The sequence below is a fragment of the Strongyloides ratti genome (genome assembly GCF_001040885.1).
Source record: "Strongyloides ratti genome assembly S_ratti_ED321, chromosome : 1".
NCBI classification, from domain to species: Eukaryota; Metazoa; Nematoda; class Chromadorea; order Rhabditida; family Strongyloididae; genus Strongyloides; species Strongyloides ratti.
The window spans coordinates 8,764,635-8,789,179 of NC_037307.1; the positions used below are offsets into that span (position 1 = coordinate 8,764,635).

At 21.8% G+C, this 24,545-nt stretch overlaps 6 protein-coding genes across 6 annotated transcripts; 1 reads left to right on the top strand and 5 right to left on the bottom strand.

Annotated features, from left to right (window-relative positions):
- Positions 1–5,699: 5,699 nt before the first annotated feature.
- Positions 5,700–6,254, bottom strand: SRAE_1000273800 (Hypothetical protein; the record flags this gene model as incomplete). The annotated part of the gene is made up of 3 exons (XM_024649849.1): positions 5,700–5,706; positions 5,880–6,096; positions 6,143–6,254. 3 exons carry the CDS (start codon positions 6,252–6,254, stop codon positions 5,700–5,702), a joined length of 336 nt encoding a protein of 111 aa, XP_024503685.1.
- Positions 6,255–7,628: 1,374 nt separating this feature from the next.
- On the bottom strand, positions 7,629–8,954 carry SRAE_1000273900 (Methylthioribose-1-phosphate isomerase; the record flags this gene model as incomplete). The annotated part of the gene is made up of 1 exon (XM_024649850.1): positions 7,629–8,954. One exon carries the CDS (start codon positions 8,952–8,954, stop codon positions 7,629–7,631), a length of 1,326 nt encoding a protein of 441 aa, XP_024503686.1.
- Positions 8,955–9,205: 251 nt separating this feature from the next.
- On the bottom strand, positions 9,206–9,805 carry SRAE_1000274000 (U3 small nucleolar ribonucleoprotein protein IMP3; the record flags this gene model as incomplete). Its single annotated transcript, XM_024649851.1, has 3 exons — positions 9,206–9,595; positions 9,647–9,735; positions 9,778–9,805. The coding sequence occupies 3 exons, from the start codon at positions 9,803–9,805 to the stop codon at positions 9,206–9,208; spliced, it is 507 nt and encodes a 168-aa protein (XP_024503687.1).
- Positions 9,806–11,668: 1,863 nt separating this feature from the next.
- SRAE_1000274100 (Thrombospondin, type 1 repeat and Immunoglobulin subtype 2 domain and Immunoglobulin subtype domain and Immunoglobulin-like domain and PLAC domain and Immunoglobulin I-set domain and Peptidase M12B, ADAM-TS family and Immunoglobulin-like fold domain-containing protein) lies at positions 11,669–18,666 on the bottom strand (the record flags this gene model as incomplete). Its single annotated transcript, XM_024649853.1, has 8 exons — positions 11,669–11,726; positions 11,812–11,935; positions 12,701–12,857; positions 12,918–12,991; positions 13,223–15,084; positions 16,551–17,021; positions 17,822–18,456; positions 18,529–18,666. The coding sequence occupies 8 exons, from the start codon at positions 18,664–18,666 to the stop codon at positions 11,669–11,671; spliced, it is 3,519 nt and encodes a 1,172-aa protein (XP_024503688.1).
- A 1,987-nt stretch (positions 18,667–20,653) lies between these two features.
- Positions 20,654–23,626, bottom strand: SRAE_1000274200 (Epidermal growth factor-like domain and EGF-like calcium-binding domain and Nidogen, extracellular domain and Insulin-like growth factor binding protein, N-terminal domain and Green fluorescent protein-like domain and EGF domain, merozoite surface protein 1-like-containing protein; the record flags this gene model as incomplete). Its single annotated transcript, XM_024649854.1, has 3 exons — positions 20,654–20,862; positions 21,048–23,139; positions 23,585–23,626. 3 exons carry the CDS (start codon positions 23,624–23,626, stop codon positions 20,654–20,656), a joined length of 2,343 nt encoding a protein of 780 aa, XP_024503689.1.
- An 8-nt stretch (positions 23,627–23,634) lies between these two features.
- SRAE_1000274300 (7TM GPCR, serpentine receptor class e (Sre) family-containing protein) lies at positions 23,635–24,478 on the top strand (the record flags this gene model as incomplete). Its single annotated transcript, XM_024649855.1, has 2 exons — positions 23,635–23,919; positions 23,978–24,478. 2 exons carry the CDS (start codon positions 23,635–23,637, stop codon positions 24,476–24,478), a joined length of 786 nt encoding a protein of 261 aa, XP_024503690.1.
- Positions 24,479–24,545: the final 67 nt, after the last annotated feature.

Genomic DNA, 24,545 nt, shown 5'->3' on the forward strand with positions numbered 1-24,545 from the left:
ATAATAAAAGAAAATAAAGTAATATTATAAAAAAAAAAAATATTCTAATATGATATCTTAATATCTTGATGCAAATACATATCTAAATATTTTTTAAATAAAATTAAATAGTTTTCTTGAAATAGTAAAAAAAATATTTAAAAAAAATAAATAAATAAAAATTTTAAGAAACTTTCTTATGTTACTCTCTCTTTTATACATAACTCAATTTCCTTTTTATTGAAATATTATTCTTTTTTTTTCATCACTTTATGGCATCTCAATACTTAAAAAAAATATTTGCACTTTTAAACTACATTAGCAAGGGAGAGTCGAGAAAGGGAATATATAGAAACTTCCGTAGTCATTTAAAACCTATCTAAAAATTAAACAAACTTTTTTAGAAAACAAAAGTGCAATTCTACAAACAATTTTCTTCACTTAATTTAATAGTCAGTTGTGACATTGGAGGATGAATAGTTGAATTTCAATGTACAATACAAAATAGTGAATGATTGTATAGGAATGATTTTGAGATGTGTGATAGTAAAAGTGTAATAGGTTATTATGTAAATTTAAAAAAAAAAAATGTGCTAAAGTTAAAAAAAAAGAGTGAATTATAAAAGATGGTAGTGAATTATAGAAAGATGTTGAATTTTATCCCATCAATAAATATAATTTTATTTTTTTAAAGTTTATATTTCTTTATTTTTCTTCTTTTTTTTTCTTTTTTAAAAAAAAAAAGACCAATTTAAAAAGTCTGTTCATGGGTAAATAGAAAATTATTAAGAATTAGTTGTGTATTGGTTTAATGGTAAGAGTATACTATTACTCTATTCAGTTCTACAATCTATATACAATGATGTATTTGATAATTTTTGGTAACTAAAAACCACTGATATATGTATATGATAATAAGTTTTACAAAATTAACTCTTCCAAAAGATATATACATATATATATTATCTTAGCTTTATTTAATACATCTTAAGATAATTGTGTCTAGATTGTTAAATGTTTGTAAAAATTGATTATGTAGTAATTTGACTTATAAGTTTTACCTTTTTAACTACATATTTATTTTGATCAAGGGAGCTTCACAAGGTATTATTATATTTGAAGTATTAATGTATATATTATTATTATATAATATGTAGATATATATATATTTTAACTAAAAGGGTAAAAAGAAGTATATAATTGAAAATATAACAAATTTTTACTTAATATATTTTCTCTTTTAATAATGAAAATAGATTTTAAATGTTAAAATAAATGAAATCATTTAACTATTATAACTTGTATATATAGATAAGAGAAAAGACTTTTCATAAAATTTGTGTTTTGATATACATGTAGTTTTTAAATGATAAGTTTATTTCCAGTCGCCTATACATATATATATATATATAATATTGTTTCTATTTTATTAAAAATAGAAAGAGAGAGAATATTAATAATTTAGGAAAGAAAAATTTTAATATAAAAGAATTAATATATTATATAGATATATGTGTTATAGTAATGAAAAATTGAAAAGAGGTAAATTAAATAATAAGTGTGATCAAAATGTGATAACAATAATATAATTACAAATAATCATTCTTATTGTCTTTCAATTTAATTGTCCTTGGCTTAGTTATATTAAAAATATATATATATATATATAGAAAAGGTCTTAAAAAGCTTTCGCTACAGTGAAAATATAGATTAAATGAATGTTAAATTAGACAAAAGTAAACTAATACTCCCTTCAATGGTTTTAAATTTAAATATTATAACATTTTTTTTTATGCATAACAATGATCATTGGATAATATACTTTTTAAAATGAGGTAAGAAGTTAGTGTGTAAAATAAGTGTTGAAAAATAGATAGAAAGAAAGAAATAATAAAAAAAAGTTTCTTTATTTTTGGTTTGTAAGATTATGGTATAGAAGTATAGGAAAAAATATTAAATTATTATTCAAGTTAACTTGCCACATAAACAACTTTAAAATTAAAATGTTTCATTTTTAAAAATGATCTATGAATCTTTAAAAAGAAAGACCTCCATACATAAATCAGTAGTATATTAAAGGTTTATAAGTTGATATACGACTTTAAAATTAATTTAAAAAAAAAATTGATATATTAAACAATTTTTACGCCTTTCAACATTACTAAAATAGTTAATTAATTTGATTTTATATATTTATTAAAATAATTCATCTATTATAAAATTAAAAATATACAATATATATATATATATATATATTACATAAAAAGTATGGAATTTTTATTAAAAAAAAATCTTTTTATATAACTTTTTATTATCATTTATATTACTTTCAATTTAGTTAATCAATCAAACTTATCTTTAATACATTCTCTATCATTAAAAATAAAAAATGCTGATCTAGAGTACTTTATTTTAATAAAATTATTCTAACATAATAAATAAATAAAAAAAAAAAGAATAATAATATATCAATTGATTGAACATTTAATAAAATCAAAATGTTAATAAATATCAAACAAAATAATTTAAGTTATAAAAATCATTTTTATTACATTTTTTTTTAATATAAAAAAAGAAAAAATATAAAAAAAAAGGCATAGCAACTAAAAACGCTTTGTATATATGATATATATAGTATCAATAAAAACTACCCCATTCTTCAATATCTCTCTTTTGTTTAATATACAAAATAATAGTAGTAAAAAATATCTTTTTCTCATCTAACCAGCTGTTTTTTTTATGTTGTTATATTTAACTATCCATATAAAATGTTTGTATGTATTTATTTTTTTTTTTTTTACTATTATACTTCTACATATACATTTTTAGTTGATAGGGAAAGTGGGAGAATTTGAAGGTTGAATGACAATTGCGACATATTATGTAAGAGATAACAGCTTATTGCTTGGAAAGTCAAGTGAGCTTTGGTGATAGCGAATTTAGAGAAACATTATATATAAAAAAAAAAAATGGAGAAAATCAGTGCACCATTTTTTTTTATGTCTCATTGTCTTATGTCTTATTGCATGTGCACATGATAAAAGTATCCTCCTGTTGGAGTGAGAGAAAATAATAAAAATAATAAAAAAAAAAATGTTAAAAAAAATGATAAATAATTGATGATATCTAAATTTACATAATGCTCCCGTAGTACGTGTTTTGTTCTAACTATATAATAATGTGAGTCCCCCCTCCCCCAGTTTAAATAGACCACCTAAGTGTTTCATATTATATTTTTTTTTACTTTTTGTAGACAATTAATAGTTAATATTTAGATGTCTGATATAATATATATATATATATATTAATAAATTATTATATTATATATATATATATATGAGAATATGGATATGTTTTTATGTATCCACCTGTAGACATTTGATCTTCAAAAATTAAACATTTTACATATAATGATATATATTTATTAATATAGACACCAAATATTTAGAAATAAATAATATATATTAAAAAAATTACGTTAAAAAATTGTTTATAATAATAAGTCCATTAAGCTAAATAAATGAAAATAATCGTCAATTAAATCTATCCTTAGTCATGAAAAAAAAGTAAAAGTGTAAACAAGAAAAAAAAAAAAAAAGAAGCAAATTATTGAGGTTAAACAATCACATTCCTCCGTCTCTCCTTTTATATATTATATATATATATTTCTATAAATATATATATATATATATCTTAACGCCTATTAATTCAAAAAGTTTTCCTACAAAAAAAATTTAACTCTTCCTTTTATATTTCAATGTGCCTTATTTCTTTCTATCAACCTTCTACAACAGTCAGCTGATAACATTTTTTTTTTTTTTCCTATTCAAGAAGCTATTAAAAAAACGACTACCATGTTGTTGCTATCAAAGACATACTTTGCCGCTAATGTCTAAGCTTTGGTCGCAACTAACCTCTTCATTATAAATTTATCATATTATACTATATGTCGCAGGCATTTTTTACATTTAGATATAAAAATATAATAGTAGAAAGTGTATAGTAGTGTGAGAATGAAGGAAAAGCATAAAAAATGAAATAGGGGAGATAAAAAAAAAAAGGGAATGCAAAAAATGGATTGAGACGTATTAAATGACAATGAGCTGCTGTTGTTGTTTTGCACAGTGAGGAAAAATGATTTTTGATAATTAAGTTAAAAATCATCTAAAGTCTAATAATAAAAGGGTGAAGAAAAAAAAAAAAATTTTTTTTTATGCATTTTAAAATATTATTATTTTCTTTTTTTTTACCATAATAAAAAAATGAATAAATTAAAAAAAAATAAAAAAAAAAAAGATTTAAATAAAGGATATGAAAGCTCTACTTTTTGACACAATTTTTATATTATTTATTTAAATATACATTATCAGTTAATACAATTCTTATTCTTTAATATAAAATTTCTCAAAATACACAAAGGACAAGTAATAAAAAAAAATTTAATAAACACTCTTTTTAAAGATTTTTAAAATTAAAAATAATAAAGAGCTATATGTTAAGGCTAAATTTTGTGTGAAACCATAAGAGATTAAATGAATAGATGAATTTTTTTTTTATTTTGTAAAAATGTCTAGGAGGAAGTATATAAAAAAAATATATATATATATAAATGAAAAAAAAGTATTTAAAAAATACGATTAATTATTTTTCATTAAAAGATATGTTAATAATTAAAAAAAAATGTTATAGTATATCTAAAAGGTGATTAAAAATATCATTTGAAACATAAAATGATTGTGAAAATTTTTTTTTTTTTCTTCCATCCATTAAACGATGGTACTGGGAATATTTTTAAAAGTACACCCCAAAAAAAACAAAATTTATTATTAATTTATTAATGACGAAAACATGAAGTTAAGAATTTAAAAAGACAAAAGGAAAATGATACTAAATTTAAGCAAGAAAAAAAAAATAAAATAAAAATTGAAGGACGATAGTTTGAATTGTCAACAAAAGGCGACTTCTTCTTATTCTAATCTTACCATTCATACCTATATTAAATTTCATTACTCAACAACTATTTATGCATTTATATGTTAAAAATATTCCATCATAAGGAAAACATAAAATATTTCATATCAGCATAATTATAGTCATAATAATCGTATCTATAAATTATAATAAAACGCTAATATATTTAACATTAAAAAAAAACACCTAAATGAACATTATCAAGGATATAATTTTTATAAGTTGACTTAAAATAATAATATTTCAATATTATTTTTTTATGCAATTGCGCCCCCTCAACTACATAATAAAGATATATTATACTTATTTTGTAGTGCTTATCCAAGTAAGCTATATATTTTAACAAATATATTATTATAAAAACTGTTTCATTTATATAGACTAATGATGGTAAAGCATTAATTACAAAATTGAGACATTAACTTAACGTAAAAAAAAAGAAATGTACTTAAAAAATAAAAAAAAAAAAAGTCTTCATATAAATAGAGTAATAACATTAATGGAAAATATTAGAAAGATAAAATGAACATTAAAGGATAAAATTTTTTTTAATAAATTAAAAAACGAAATCCAGTATATACTAAGAAATATGAGGTAAGAAGTGATTAAAAATATTATATATAAGTACCATATAAGATTTCCTACGATTAATTTATTATTTAAGGCAAATTCTTATCTTAACTAGTCATACTAAAAGTGCATCCACTTAAAAACAATATTTAATTGCTTTTAATGAAAAAAAAAATTTTTCATCCCCTAAACATTAATGGACATCAAATTTTATTTATAGGAAAATTTTATTTCATCTTTTTAAATTAAATGTATCTTTTTAAAAAAGAAAAAAAAAAAGATTGATTTGATAGATAAGAAGAATCAGAGTAACAAGAATGATACAATAGGGACACTGAAAATTTATAAAATAAGCTAACCTGTCTGGAAAAGGTACAACATTTTCCAATGACATATATGTTTCACCAAAATTTCCTCCATAAAAATCTATAAATATATCTTCATCATCATCATCATCATAGACTTGATTGGTTAACATATAATCAGTGTCGCTAAATCTTCTTGATCTATTTTCAGGGGAAAGAAACAGGTCTTCTTCCAGTATTCCTTCTAACATATCTAATTCAGGTAATGAAACTATAAAAAAAAATATTTTATAAGTAACTTTTATTTCAAATATTACAAGATTGTGTTTCATTACTTTCACTGCTTAATGAAAATGAATTAATTAAATCATCCCCAAAAATGTTATCCATTTTTGAATACTCTCCAAATAATTTTTTATCATTTTCCATGATTTTTAACTTATTATCTATAATAAAAAATTTTTTTTATAACTTTATAATTAAACTAATAAAATAATAATATATTAAAAATTCGACATCATATATAATAAAAAAAAGATATAAGTAAACTTTTAAGTATATAAAAATGTATTTTATTATTGGTATATTTCAAAATTTTATCATAAAATAAGATTGATAATATAAAAAAAAATATATAATCTTTTTGTTGAAAGTAATTTTCAATAATCAAATATTGTAGATACATCTGTACAAAAAAATTTTTTTTTTTTTGCCAAATGATATAATACAAATGAAGTTTTTCTATACAAGCAAATGTGTACTTTGATTTATTTTTCTATTTTGTATATATTAAATTGGATTGTTAACAACTTTTAGAACATTAAATAAAAAAATCATTCATTTATTGGTTGTGGATGATATAATATATTTGTTGTAATAACAGTGGCCTAAGTAAAAATATTAGTTTTATATTATTGGTAAATTAACTATTACCTTTGTATTCTGTTTTTTTTTATTTTTCTTTCTTTTTAACAAATAAAGTTATCTCATCTATTTTTTTTTTTTAATAGTAGAATACAAGGAAACAAAAGAAATTATTGTCACATCTGCCTCCGATTTCTTTGTTACAAAATACAAACAACAATTAAAACATAGTGTCATGAATTGAGTATTGTAAAAAGAAAAGGCTAAAATATCTTCTCATTTTATTTATCATCATCTTAAAAACATTTTGATTAAAGTTTTAGTATTTTACCCATACATGGCAATAGAGAAATTTTTGTGTTATTTTATTCATTAATTTAATCAAATTCAAATCATTTTTTTTTTAAATAAAAATATACTGATAAATAATCAAAAATCATTTTAAAATTTTAACAAAACATCAATATTTTTGTTTGAAATATATTTTAAAAATTTAAAAGAATAAAGTAAACATCTACTAATTAAGATTCATTTTTATAATATACATCAACTATTATGATCAAGTTGCATTAGGTTATAAAATTTTAATAGACGAATAAAATCGAGATACCAGTAAATAACATTATTGTTAACTATCACATATTATTTGTTAAGTAATGAAAAAAAGTGAAAAATTTTATAAAAAATTATTAATTTATCAAAAAAAAAAAAAGTCATTCTTCATTGATCCTTTATTTTGTTTATAATGTTTTTAGATTAATAAATTATACTCTATCTTTAATTAATTAAAAACAATGTAATGGATTAGGTATGAAAGCACTTTATTTAAAAGTAATATGATATTCTGGGATGTTATTTTTAAGTGAAATGTTAATTTTAGAAATACAAAAATATATATATGTTTCTTATTCTATAGAATTTTTCTTATCACAGGAAATATTACAATTTCAAGATAGACCTTTTTAATTCATTGGGTCTAAAACAACCTTTTTCTGTTAAAATGCCTGTTATAAATTTTGCTGGTGTAACATCAAAAGCAGGATTCCAGACATTTGTTGTAGTTGGTGCTGTTAAAAGACCATTAAATGACAACATCTCAATTGCCGGTCTTTCTTCTATTTTAATTTTCCTTCCTGTTTCAATATCTTTATTGATAGATGAAATAGGAACAACAACATAAAATGGAATATTATGTGATGCTGCAAGAATTGATAACATATATGTACCAATTTTATTGGCAGTATCACCATTTAAGGCAACCTGATCTGCACCAACAAGTATAACATCAATCTTTTTTGTTCTCATAGCCCAGGCAGCCATACTATCTGTGATAAGAGTAAATGGGATATTTTCTTGTGTTAATTCAAATGCTGTTAATCGACTACCTTGATTATAAGGTCTTGTTTCAAGACAATAAACCATTTCAAGGTGTTCTCTTTGATGAAGTTTTCTAATTACACCTAAAGCTGTTCCAAGACTACTTGTAGCAAGAGCTCCAGTATTACAAATTGTCATAACAGTAAATTTATGTCCTGGTTCTTTATTACCTTCAACACATGTTGTTGCTTGTTTCAATAATTCGTCATTTTCTTCAAATTCACGTGTATAAAAATTATATGCTGCTAGTTGAATTTTATGTCTCATTTCATCAACATTAACCTCTCCATTCTCAAGGCACTTGTCAACTAATTCAACAATTTCTCTAAGTCCATTTCTAAGATTAATAGCTGTTGGTCTTGAATTAAGAAGATAGGCACAACTTTCTTTTATAAATAAAACAAATTCTTCCATATTCAATGAATCATGATCAGGATTTTCTAATTCAACAGCTAAAGATAATATAGCAACAGTTGCTATTAATGGTGCACCACGAACATTCATATTTTTAATAACTCTAAAAGCATCTTTTACACCATTTATTTTAATATAAGAGACAGCATGAGGTATTAAAAGTTGATCAAGAATTTTAAGTGTAACCTCATCAACATCATAAATTAATGATTTAAGGGAAGATGAATTTTCTAAATAACTTTTTTCCCAAAAATCTTTACTTGGATCAAAACTTTTAACAATACCAGAGGATACATTTTCATCTTCATCATCATCAAATTCATCACTTACTTCATTTTTTTTTTCTACTTCAGAATCAGGACATGAATCAGTTTCTTTACCTTCATCAACAGATATTGCATCAATTTTCCTGTCCGATGATATAGAAAGAGTATCCATTGAGGGATCCTTTGTATCTTTACCAATATCTGCCATCTATAAGAAAAAAAAAGTTTTAAAATTTAAAAATAAAATATTCTCCTTCTAAGATAACTGTAAGCGCATAGTATAATGCTTTTAAAAAACAATAAAATATAATTAATTAAAATAATATTATAATAACAAATAAAAAAATAAGATTGAAACAAAAACATAACAAAATTAATTATTGTCTTTTCCTTTTTGTCGGTGACTATAAATAATTGTCTGGTTAATAAAAAACAGTATATATTAAAAAAATAGAAACTCTAAGCATCTTCAAAGTCATCTCTTTCATTATTATAAGTATCAATATGTTTTTTAATTTTACTTCCACGACTCCATGTAATGTAGTCAGAAAGATCTCTATTGACAAGAAATGCAGGATCAGTAACAAGTTCAGTACCAACTCTGATATGGCCCTGTTCAACGTAGTCTGTTGCCAATTTTATTGTCTCTGTCATATTAGATAATTTCATAAGAACTGGAAGTCTTCTTCTAGCAAATGAGGATGCAGTAACTTTATTGGCGCGTTCCAATGAATCAGCAGCTGGTATAAGACCACAATTATATAATTTTCCAAGAAATTTACGTATCATTGTACGTTTTGCTGGATTTGAATCAGGCATCTCCTTCAATTTATTGGCAAATTCACGAATCTTAAAAAAAAAAGTAGTTAAAAACAAGTTTTTTAAAAAGAAAAATCTTACGTTTTTTGACAATTTATTGTATAAAAGATAATGAGCTCTTTTTTGGATTCCAAATTTAGCCATAACTTGATTTTCATGTAAATTATTATCTAACTCCCAATCAATAAAATCAACCTTTTTAAGGAGCTTACGCTCATGAAACTTAAGTTTTCTAACCATTGTTTAGAAAATTTTTGTAAAATAAGAATAAAAATATCCACTGAAGTTAGATGTTTACAGATTTTCAAAAGAAAAGTGCTTAACTCCAATCCTCAAGTATTAATACAAAACTATCGTTGTAAGAAAACATCAAATTTAGAAGGCATCTTTCTTATAGTATATTACATTTTCAATATACATATAAATATGAATAATGAAAATAAAATTCCTTAACTATTATTATAATAAATATTATATTTTTAATTTAAAAAGAGAACTATATATATGTAAATGTAATTAAAAGAAAAAAAAAATGACTGATTAAAAATAAAATTATTACTTTTTTAGGGTGAAAGAAAAAATTTATAAAAATATTATAATAATCGTATACATCTTATCAATTTGTAAATAATATTATACTAATTAAATTTATACCTTAATGATATTAATATAGAAAAATATATATTTTTAAAAATTAAATAAAGTGCATGGTGAAGGGGAGATCTCTTTAAAACACAATAAGTTTTGTATTTTTTAAGTGGTAGTAAGTTGTTGATAAACAAAAATCTTTTCAATTTAACTAATTATAACTTTTTGATTTTGGATAGTATGACTGAAAAGATAAGAAGTTTGCCTTTCTTAAGAGATAATAATAAGTGGTTGGTTTTTGATAAAATAAATTGACGAAAAGTTAAGATAATTGTAAATGTATATGTAGAAATTATAATTGTGTGTTAGTTTATGAAACTTTAAAATGTATCTTAACTTATTAATTATATCGTAATCACTCTATTTAAAAGTTGCATACTTGTAAAGGCAAAAAAAAAACTTATTATCAATATAGATACGGTTAGTGAAAAAAATTAAAAATTAAAAAATCAAGTTAATTTATCTTTAGTTATTAGATAATAATAATGATAAATTTATTTTTGTTAGGATATATATATATATAATTTAGATAAACTTTAAGTAATTAGTATGATTAAAAAAGTTAATGAACTAGAAAATAAATTGAAATAATTAAACTTATATATATGATTTTTTTGTTGTTGAAATATTATAACTATGTATATCCAGTTATTTAATAATTTATCTCTCCCAAAAGTATATATTTCTACTATCAGAAAACTTATTTTTTAGTTAAATTTCTTATAATTTTTGAATCTAAAGTTACACATTAATTTAAATGAAGTGAATTGAAGAATGTAATTGCAAAAGTTTTGTAGAAAATAAAAGTTTGATAGAATTAATTTGTTAGATAAAATATACCAAGAAACAAAAAGTTTGACGAGGCATCAGTTTACAAAATATCGTATAAAATTAAACAAGGTGTGAATTATTATTTAGAAATATGATCTTTAATTTAACTGTGTTTTGTTGAGATATGTGAAATTTATATCTATTTATAATTTTTTATTGTTACATATACTAATATTTGATATCTAGATTGTCATATTTTTACAATAGTTCTTTTTTTAGTAAAATGATGGAATAAGATAATAAAGAAAAGAACAATTATAAAAGATTTATACCAGTAGGAGGAGATAAAACAATTAGAAAATAAAAATTATATAGAAAAATTTAGTATAATATAAATAAATTATTAAAACATGTGTTATAAATAACATAGAAAATGATATATTTTTATAGAATAAGAAGATGTTATCAAAATGGGGTTAAAAAAAATTGTAGATAAAAATGGAAATATTTATATTAATAAACTTGACAGGGTAATAAAAATATTAAAAATAATAATGAAATTATTATCATTCATTACAATTATATAAATTAAAATTTTATCATTTAAAAAAGTTATTTTATCAGTTTGTATATATTTTTTTTCTATTTATAATTTTTTCCTTTTTTAATGATTTATTCAATTTATCAGGAATGGAAAGCACAAGTTAAACAACATTTTTCTCTTACTTCATTGTCATGACATCTAAAATGTAAGTAAATTAAAAATACCAAAAAAAAAAATTTTTATATTATTGTAATAAAAATATAATATAAAAAATAAAACATACGATTGAAATATTTTGAAAATATCACAATATCTTGATGAATCTTGACATTTTCCTTTTTTATCTTTATTCTCCTCAACAATATTATTGTTAATATCCATTTTTCTATATTTGTTAAAAAATCTACCTGTAAAAAACAAAATTTTAACATTTTTATATTATAAAGTTGTTTTAATAAAGTTACGTAAGCAAATATGGCCTGTATAAAGATAAACTTTTTAAAAAGCAACAAACAAAAAATTGATAACAAAAGAAAAAATTTATATATTATTGATAAATTTTTCTATATAGTATTACAGTAAATTATTCTTTTTTTTTTTAAAAAAATATTATTATTTAGTTAGAAATAAAAGGTTAAATTGGTCTTAAAAAAATGATAAAATTAAAGAATATGTTTTACTTTCCTTGCTATTTTTTTTTATTTTATCAATGTTATATTTTTTTAAATAATCTAAAAATTTAAAATGTCTGTTAAAATAGGTTAATAATTTTAAAGTAAAGGGAATACCTTTTAAAAAATAAAACATTACTTATTCATTTTCTTATACTATATAAAACTAAATATTTTCTCGTTTTGTTTTAAATAAAATATGTAATAGAGTTAAGAAAATATATCAAAAATAAATTAAAAGAAGCAAATAAAATGTTATTTATAAAAGCTTTATATATATTTAAAAAAAAAAGCAAAGGTTAGTATGAATAAAAGAGGTAAAAAAATACTACATTTTTACAGAAAACACATTTACGAAAATTAAGAAAAAAAAAATACATAAATGAAAATATTTAAAAAAAAAAAAAAAAAAGTATATATAACAAAAGGGTTAGATACGCTTTTTATTTAAAGCATCTGGATCCCACTTATACAAATGCCAACCACGCCATTTTTGCCAACCTTTGAATGGTTCAGAAGTTTTTTCTTCTCCTTGTTTTTTTACTGGACATAATATATTTTTATTACAATTTCTAACAGCTGAAGGTCTTTCAATATTGGTACACTGTCTTCCAGCAGGTTTTTTTGTTCCATGCCAAACACATTTTAATGTTCTCATCTATAAAATGAAAAATAATAAGAAAAATATTTTTATTTAATAATGTTAATTTAATATTACCTGTATACCATCATTTCCACATGACTTACTGCAACTTCCCCACTCAGATGGTTTCCATTCTGCAACACATTTTTCTAGAAAAAAAAATATATATATAAATAAATATAATTAATATATATAAATTTTACTATATATAGAAGTTAAAAATTATATAAAAAAGATTTTATAAAAGGATATTTTATCATCATTCTAATCATTCTTTTTATAACTAACATTATTTATTGTTTAAAGATGAAAAGATAAAAATTTAAAAGAGACATTAATCATATTAAAATAATTTATTTTTTTTTTTATCTAAAACTTACTATTAACACACTCTCTTTTAACTTTTGGTCTTCCACTTCTATCACAATATTTAGTATCAGCTATTGTTAAATTAGCAAATAAACAACGAACATTTCTTTTTTGTATAGCTGTTCCTTGATGAATACATCTTGAATCAGAACATTCTGACCATTCTTCACTATCCCAAAATGGACATTCTTCAGGTTTACAACTTCTACTTGATGGTACCTTAACAACACCAAATTGTTCACAAACAATATCATCAACATATGTTGTTAAATCTTTATATGAAATTTGACATTTAACAGCTCTAACTTGTGTACCTTCTTCATTAATACTACATTCAGTTAAACTACAACTACTCCAATTACCAATTATAAAATCAGCCTTTATTCTACCAGGTTCACGTAAATTTGAAATTTTTTTATAAAATACATTATCACCAGTTTTTTTTAAATTTGTTCGTACTATTTGTAGTAATTGTTTATCACTATCAATATTATCATTTTCACCACCACCACTACTATGATGTCCACCACCTCTACTTTTTCTTCCTTCTGATTTATGTTTAAATGCTAGTGTTACATTACCTTGTATACCATTACCTATACATGAATATACTCCAGCATCAGACATTTTAGCATGAAATATACGTAATGCACCATTACTTGAAACTTTTATATGATTAGTATTAATAATATTTTTACCATTTTTTTTCCAAATAATTCGTGATTTATCAAAATTTTTAACAGGACATTTAATTTTTAATGATGTTCCTTCATATAAATTAGCATAGCCACCAACATTTAATGTTAATTTTTTATGATGATCCTCCCGAGCATCATATGATGGTCCAACAGATTTTTGATTAAAATGTTGTGGAAATATTGTATCTTCATTTAATATATTATTACATGGTCCATAATTACATAATTGTATTGTTGGTGGTTTAGTTAAACTATCACATGGTGAAAATGAATCAAATATTCTTAATTTTCCTTGAGAAGTTATTTGTTGGCAGACGACGAATCTTCTTTGTTCACCAGGACCACATGTTGTTGAACAGTCAGACCATGGTTCAATTTTCCATTTTGCTTCACAATCAATATTACCACATACCTCTTCAGTTGATGGTTTTATACTACTACATTTATTATCATCAAGAATTACCTTCTCCTCAATAATATCATTATTTTCAATTTTTTTAATACATCTTACTTTTCTTGTTTTAAATCCACCACCACAATATGATGAACATTCACCCCATGGTAATATTTCCCATTCTCCAATTTCTTCTTCATCTATTTTAATATTATCAATATTTTGACATGGTCTTGTTCTATCAATTGGTCTTTGTTTTGGATCACAATACCTCCATGATACAGGAACTTTTCTTATCATATCAATACATTTTAAATTTGATTTTTCTTTTCCATCAACACAATTTGACCATTCACCATAATCCCAACGATAAGTTGTTAAAAAATTATTTGATAATAATTGTATTGAAGATGAATTATTATATGTAGTAAATGGTACTGATTCATCTTTTAATGGACATGGTACTTCTTCACAATTCTCAAATTCATCAGGTTTTTTTTGTCCCTCACATTCATAGTCACGTAATTTTATTGTACCTCTTCCTAAACCACGTGAAGAGACACATTCAACTGTTCTTATTTTAATACCAGAACCACATGTTACAGAACATGAATTCCACTCACCAGCCTGATAATGTGGTTCTTCATAATTTGTCAAATAATGTATATAATTTTCATTAGTTTCATCCTTATTATTATCTCTAGAAAATGAGGAAGAATCATCATTTTGATATCCATATTTATTAATTTTCCATGGAAGTTGTGTATCTTCATGAGGAAGACTACAAAAAAAATAAAAATTATTTTAAAATGTTATAATGTTATACAATATTAAATAGAGAGAGTAACTTAGTTTTTTTTTTTAAAAATCTTAACTCACAAATTTAATGCCTTTATCTTTTTTGGCATATTACCAAAATAAAAAACTGTACAAAGGATAAATTTATTAATCCATATCATCTTAGAAAATAATAGATTTTTAAGTGATTAAAAGATTTAGTTTTAATCAAGTTTTTTTTTTCTTAAATTTAGATTGACAAAAATATGGCAAATAAGAGAAGTGTACTAAAGATTAGAAATTATAATATTTTTATAAAAAATAACATAAGAATGTTTCAAAAAAAAATATTATAAAAGTAGGAAGATTAAAAAAAGAAAAAGGAATATTAAGAATATGACTCTTTTGAGAGTTAAAGTTCATTTTGATAGAAGATAAACGAGAATAAAAATACATATGTCTTGAAAGAATAAAGTTTACTAAATCCTTCAAATAAATATTGGTACTCTTTTTGTTATTTTTAAGAGATTTGAATGATTGTGAAAAATCTTTTTTTTATAAAGAAGTATTTAGTTAAAGGAAAAATATATATGTAATATTTTATCATAGTACTTAATAACAATACCAAAACTTAAAACATGATAATTTTTACAATCTTTCATGTTCTTCACTCTAATTCTTCCCACCCATTAATTTTTAGCTTTAGAAGGAAAAGATTGACAGATGAAGAGATAAATATATAGTATAAAAAAGATTAACATTTTACATTTCTTCTTAATAAGCAAAGTTTTAATTGTTTTAAAGGATAAATGATAATAAATAATGAGGAATTAATTGATAATCTTATTATAATTTTAAATTTATGGTCTATCTTTTATAATAAAAACATTATTACAATATATAATTTATAAACAAATTTAACATTAATTAATGCCTACTTTAATGATAATAATTTTAAAAAAATATATAAACTTTTTCAATATTATCATTATATTGTAAAAAGAGAAATAAAATAAAATTTAATGTTATTTAAAGTTTCATAATAGTACTATATTTTTAAAAATAATTCATTATAAATGAATACAATATATATATAAAAATATGATTGATTACAAATTGTATTGGAATCAAAAGATTACCATATAAACAGGATGATAAATGATTTATAGCTAGATTAAAGTTTTCATAAATTAACCTATCACATTAATATACATTTTTGTTTCTTTAAATTAAAATATAAATTTCTACAAAAAGATGTCTTTTTTTTAGATGCTGTCAATATATGACATGAAGAAGGGATTAAATAGATTAATGAGGTTACAAAAACCTTTCATAAAAGCTTTTAAATATTTTGACTTCTTTATTGTTTCTTATTTATTATTTTGTTACTATAAAATGGCATATGCTAATATATAATAAATGAAGGGTCAAGAAAAAGTTTTTTTTTTTCAAAAATAGAAACAATTTTACCTTAATTTGGATGGCAATATAATTGAAGATAATTTTGTTATATTATTGTTTATACATTTTAATCCAGTATAACATGCTACAATTTGTCTTGGTTTATCATTCTTACAATAATAATCATCAAGTTGTTTAGTTTCACTGAAACAGTTAACATTCCTTGATTTATAACCATCACCACATGTAACAGAACAAACTCCCCAATCTCCAACTTTCCATTTTGGACATTCACCATAATTACAACTTTTTATATTTGTTGGTTTCATTGTTTCCCAACAAAATTTATCTTCAACTTTTCTATTAGTCATCTCTAATTCATTATACTCATTATCATTATTATTATTTCTTTTAAATCTAAATATTGGAGGTATATTTGGTGTTAATGTTTCATTATGTGTTTCAACACAAAAAACATTTCTACTTTGAATACCATCACCACAGGAGGTTGTACAGGGACTCCATTTACTTTTCATCCACCTACCAATTAAACAATAATTTTATATATATATTTAAAATTGATTATTAAAATTATAATATTTGTTAAAGCAAACTTAATAGATTTCAAAAAGACAAAAGAAAAAAGTTGTTGTGGTATAAATATATTAATAAAAGACAAGAAAACATACAAGACACAGCAAAATTAGTGATTATGTGAATGTGAATTGATAAAATTATCATGCAAGATGTTATAAATTATAACTAACTAATTTTAATTACATTTCAAGTGATATTAAGAATAATTAATGATAAAAAAGAATACACGGCACACGTATTAAACACGCTATCAAATCTTCTATGAAGTGGTGTTCAAAATATACGAGTACCTGCAACTGGAAGAGAAAAAAATTTTAAATATAGTATTGTAAATATTTTTTTTTAATTTTATACAGTATCTTTTTATTTTTCTTACCCATATTCTGGATCATTAGAACGTAGAAAGACAACTTCATCAGTAAAAATATCATTATAGCCATATATTATATAATTAATTTGTATAATTATAAAAATGTATTTTAATATCATTATAGTTATATTTATATTTTTAAAATTATTCAATATTTAAAGACAATAAAATGATATACTTTAAAGAAAATGTTATCATTATCATGATAATCCTATATTTTGACAAATGATATATGGCATTTTAAACTATCTTTTCTTTTTCCATCAATTCCCTTAAATATTATTATTATTTATTTTGGTTAAAAACTATTTACTCTCTCTTTAACCAGATTTTTTTATTTTTATTATTATTGTTTAAAAAAAAAAAAACTTACTTATCTGGACAGACTACATAACTACATTTCTCAATAATAGGTTCTGGTTTTGGGATGTTAGCACAAAATCTTTCAGGAACAGTTTTACCATTTTTTTTATTAATACAAATAGAAATAGATATTCTATATCTTTCTGGTCCACATGATTTATCACAACTTGAAAATTGTTGACTTCCACTCCATTCAAATATTCCTGAAGTTAAATTTTTATTACATGGTGTTTCATGACCAGATGTTACACATCTTCCACATTCATCAATTTTTGCTGTTGAATTAATAATATTATCACAACCAACTATATGACATGCACCATCAATACAAACACCCTTCTTTTTTAGATAACCATAATAACATAATGTTCCATCTATTTTAGTTTGATTTGTCATAACTTTTTTACCACTTAAAATACTTTTACATTTTATTTCACAATCATTTTCTATTTCATCAATTCCAATATATTCATATCTACCATCTTTTTGATTAATAAATTCACATGTTTCTATTTCTTTTAATTTTTCCCTTGATCGACATCTTTTTTCTTGGTTATTTTCATTACAAAGGCGATATCTTTTATGGGGACCAGAACAATGTATATCAAGACATCGACGTAATTGATATTGTAAACCGGGTCCACACTACAAAAAATAAAATGAGTAATTAAAATTTTAGTAGAAAAAAAACATATATATATGTATATAAAGACAAACCTCTGTGGAACAGGAAGAGAAATCGGACCACCTAGCCCAACCATAAGAAAATGGTAGTGAAAAAATACTGTTAGTAAAAGTTTTCCTTACAAGGAAAAAAAAATATGTAAAAAAAAATATCCGTAAAATAAATGACATAAGGAAAATCAAATTTAATTATGTCAATTTTTTTTTTTATTTTTTTTAATAGGTAAACATTTGTAAATATTTTTTTAAATATATCTTTAAAAAAAAATTATAATATTTATTAGAAAATGAATTGTTATTATAAATTAAATTTTAAATAAGAAAAGAATTTTTAAAATTTATTATTCAAAAAAGGTACTTGATAAAGTGATACATCAAATGAATGTTATATTTTTATTGAAATATTTGTCATACCACCATCGAAGGCCTTTTTATTCCAATATTTATTATTTTATAATAAATAATATTTATAAGACAGTTTCTATTTTAACAATAATATGTAACAATTGTTTTATATTTTGATAACAGGAAGGGACATATTTTTAAGGAAACTAATAAATCATAATGCGCAAAGATTTACTATACAAGAATTGATAAAATAATATCAAAGAATAAATGTTAAAAAATATTTTAAATTGATAATGGTAAAAAATTTTTTTGTATATAAGATTAATGAAGATTAATAGAATTATTTAAAAGATGTACCTCAAAAAATATAACTATATACTTTAAAAATTTAACTTAAATATTTAAGAATGGTTTGAAAAGATTAAAGAATAAATGGATAATTTATGTGCTTAAAAAAAAAGAAAATTATAACTTGTTAAAGTTTCAAATAAAATAAAAATTTATCTATCCCGGGGTGTAAGATAAATGCTATATAAATAAGGTTTTTGTTAAATTAGAAGAACGTATTATTTAGTTCATTGCTTTAAAAAAAAAAATTATATCTGTTGATATTTAAGAAAAAAAAAAAGTTTTTGATAGTAACAGGGAATTTTATCAGTTTAAATAGCTATAATATAACAATCTAATTAGAGATTCTAAACTTATTTTATTTAATTTTGAATTTTTAGTACAAAACAAAAAAGAATAACTATTCTTAGATTTTAATTTAATAAAACAGAATTATAAAAAAAAATATAATCATTTTTTAAATGTGAAAATATTTGTATTTTTATTCATTTTAACAGTAATATAAAAAGAATATCAAATTTTTTTTAATATAATATAAATGAAAATTTAACATTATTAGATAAAAAAAAATATATAAAACTTTTCACTTTTTTTTCAAACTTTGATAATGGCATTTAATTAACAAAATCTTTTAACGATTTAAAGGTACTTGAAAAGTAAAAATAATTTTTAAACAAAAACACATCAAATATTTAAAACTCAAGAAGAACCTTTACTACTTCTTCACCAATCTTTTTTAACCAATTTGATGGTCTTTTCCTCCTTCTTCTATGTAACAACAGCTAAATTGATGTTTACATATTTATAAAATATATATGGTACATCTTTTTGATAAATATTAACCAAGTTTAAGGGTAAATGTTGTGAAAAAAAAATTTTTTTTGATAACATTAAATATTTAAAATAAAGATTTTTTGGTAACAAAAAGACATTTAAAATAATATGTAAAGAATATCATTCTTTTTTATCAATAGTTTGTATAGTTATCCTTATATAAAATTTTGCATTCTTTGAATATTGTAACTTAATGTATCTCTTGAATGAATAAGTTAAATAATACAATCCTCATGAGAAGGAGTAAATACATTTAAAGAAAGTTAAATGTTTAAAAAAACCTTTTTTTTATAACTTATCATTTTTGATTTAAAAAAGAAGATTAAGTAAAAAAGATATATAAAGGAAATTCCCAACTATATCTGTTAATATGAAGGTGGAAAAAAAAATGTTGAAAACTTCAATCAAAATTATCTAATATAATTTTTTTTAAAATTTATCATGACAATTACCTTAATATAAAAAATTGTTTGTTACTTAAAATACTTTTTGTACTTTTAAAATTTTTATAGTATTAATAAAAAAAATAATTTTTTTATTTTCTAAAAATTTCAATAATTACTTTAATTATTATATTAATAATCATTTTTTTTTTCTACATAAATTGAGTTAAATATTACAAATATATTTAAGTATAAGCAAAATTAGAGTAATTATTATTTCTGGGACTTGTATAAGCAGCTTGTGTTGCTGTAGTAGCAGACCAGTTATGCATAATTGTTGTATCATATTTTTGACGATGAGATCTGGAATGTCGTTGGCAACAAGTAGCAATAACAGCAATAGCAACTATTATCCAGATAACAGCAAAGACAACAGTAGATATAAATAGAAGAACTAAAAAAAAAGTATATTATTATTATTTCAATGAAGTAATACTTTGTTGTTTTTTGCCCCCGGACATGGTTTCGTGGTGTAGTCGGTTATCACATCTGTCTTACACACAGAAGGTCGGCGGTTCGAATCCGCCCGGAACCATCCTTTTTTTATCATAATTAATTATTTATCTTAAAAAAACTTACCATTAAATGTTCCCTCAATTTCTGATGCTTTAGCTCCCGATAATAAAACTTTAGCTTCCTCTTCACTTATTTTTGGTTTAAATGTACTTGTAATAATAATTCTTGGATTAATAGGAGTATTTTCTTTTATAGAAACAATTGTTGGTATTGCAAGAGGTTCCAATGTTTGTAATTTACCATTATTACTAGTTGGAACACCATTTGTAACTAAATTACTTTTTAATTGTACTTCATTTGGATCTACAACATTTAATGGTAATGTTGCGTTAACAGAAAGTGTAATTTTAGGAGGGGGTGTTAATTTTTTTGTTAATGTACCTTGTAAAATTGTTGTGTTTTTTGGTTTACTAGTTGTTATAAGTATAGAAGATGTTAAAGATGTTATTGGTAGACATTCAAAACCATTACCAGTAAAACCTTGTAAACAATTACATATTGGTTTTTCATTTTTAAAAGTAAGACATATACCATTACTTGAACAATTTTTACCATAAGTTTCTATACATGGATTAATAGGTTCACAAGAAATACCATCTCCAATCATATCTAATGGACAATGACATTGATATGATCCAATTTTATTAGTACAATATGCAGCTTTATGACATGAATGTTCTCCAGTTTCACATTCATCAATATCAATTTGACAATCTGGACCCATAAATCCTTTATTACATTTTAAATTACTACAATATCCTGTAATATAATCACATGGTATATCATCTGCACAGTTACATTTTTTGAGACAATTTATACCAAAGAAACCAGGTTTACATGTAGATGTACAAAATGGTGTTTCATCTGAACCTATAGGACATGGTATTATAATAGATTCATCAATTCTAAAAATCCATTTTCCAGGTTGTTTAATATTACTTTTTAATATTAATAAATTAGTAGTTAATTGATAAAAATTGCCTTTATTAAATATTCCAGCTTTAGCTTGGTTATTGGAATTATCTAATGTTCCTATTTCTTCATATAACATTGTAAGATATGTTTTATTATTACCTGATGCAATTATAACTTGAAAAGTAAATGGTTGTGTTTTGAGTTGGTTAATAACATTATCAAAAGTAATAATATACATAGAATCAGTATGAAAATTATGATCATTAAAACGTTGGTAAATATTATAATTACTACGTGAAATAAAAGATTTAGAAGATGATTCATTAGATGTAAGATGTTTTACATAAATATTACCAGAATTTTTAAGATTAAAAATTTGATATAATGGTATAATAGCAATTGAATTTTTATCCAACTCTTGAAATGATATTTTTTTATTACCAAAACTTATAATACCATTAGAGGAAATATATGCTTTATCATAATTATTTCCAAATATTATTAAATTAGGTATTAATGTAATTTCTTTAGTATCATTTTCTATATGCTCAATTTGTAATATATTTTCAATATTATTAGGTGAATAGAGAATAGTTTCTTTACAATCTACTCCATTACCAATAAAACCTTCATTACATTCACAGTTAAATGTCCCTGGTAAGTTAGTACATTTAGCTGCTGGATGGCATGGATTATGAAGACATTCATTCATATCTATACATGATGTAGAATTGGACATTATTTTTTCATATCCTTCGTCACATTCACAATTAAAACCACCTGCTTTATTAATACATGTTGAATGTTGTCCACATACATTTTCAATACTTGTACATTCATTAATATCAACACAACCTTCTAAAGTTCCAGGATTTCCAAAATAACCATTTTTACATTTACATTCATAACTACCAATAATATTAATACAATCAGTTGTCTCATTTTTTAATGAATATTTTCCACATAATGCAGTTTCTTTTTCACATTCATTATCATCTACACATCCATCTTCAGTTGCTAGAAAACCAGGATCACATACACATTGATAGGCACCAAAAATATTTTTACATTTTGAATGTTCACCACATATATGTTCACCACTTTCACATTCATCTTTATCTTCACATTCCATTCCATTACCTATAAATCCTTCTATACAAATACAAGAACCTTCTTCACATACTGCATTTTGTGAGCAAACACCACCACAATTAACTACACTTTGGTTATTTTTTTTATCCTATAAATATAAATAATTAATTTATTTGTATTAAACAATTTTATAGTCTTAATATAAAATAAATTTTTATTATATATAATAAAATGTTTTTTTTTTTTTTCTTTTTTGATAATATCATATTTATAAAAATTATATCATAAATATTAAAAGTAACTTTTTTTTTGGTATATTTCTATGAAAAATATAATATTAAAGTTTTCAATATATTAATTATTATTTATTTTTCAGATAAAATATATAATTTTTTAAAGAAATAGTATAATTATATCTTAAAAATATAAAATTTCTTTTTTTATTTATATAAAAATGGATTGGTCAAATATAGTTGAATTGGGTTGTCTAATGCCAATAACAATGACATTTAGTTTGTTTACTTTATATATTTTTTATAAAGTTAAAATATATCACAAAAATTTTAGATTATTAATAATTATTTATCCTACACTAAATATAATGATATGTTTTTGTAAAATTTTTTCAAAAACATTAGGAATAATGGGTAAAAAAGGTTTTATTAGAGATATTTTTTCTGATACTATATCATCTTTATTATTTACATTAACATTTGTTAATGTGGCATTTTTAATTGAAAGATTGTTTGCTGTTAAATATTATGAAAGTTATGAAAATTTTAATAAAAATATTCCATGGATGGGATGTTGTTTAATTTTTGTATCATTAATATTAGGAACAATATTAAGAATATTAGGAAGAAGAAAACTTTATGAATTTAATACATCTATTATTGTAACATTAATTGTCCAAATAATATTATTAATGGTTTGTTTTAGAAAAAAAAAATTTATTTTTTTTAAATAATAATATTATATTTTTTTAGATTATTTGTGGTGTTATGAAAATTGTTAAAAAACAATATAAATTAAATGAACGTATAGATGATAGATTACGATATAAAAAATCTATGGTTGCTTCAACTACCTCTATACGATATCAAACAATAGAAAATAGGAATGTTATAAAATTAATGACATATTTTAGTATATCATGTTCAACAATGTCTATATTAAATGTTATTGTACTTTTAATTAGGCCAAAAATTGCTATAGATTTAAAATGGGTATATTTTGGAAATTTATTAAATAATATTACACCATACTTCACAGCGATTTTTGTTCCTTTAACTATAATATTAACAGAAAAAAAGTATCATAAAAAAGGAGCATACGTTATTAATACAATTATACCAATTTCTAAAATAAAAAAATTACCTAATACTTTAGAGAATGTTGGAAATAAAAAAATACATGATGAATTAAAAATGGATGATGAGACAAAGAAAAAGATATATTTTTCAAATTACAATGATCAATGGAGATAATTATAAAAGGATTACTCTAAAAATAATAATTATTATATAACCTTTTTTAAATATAAATAAAAAAAAT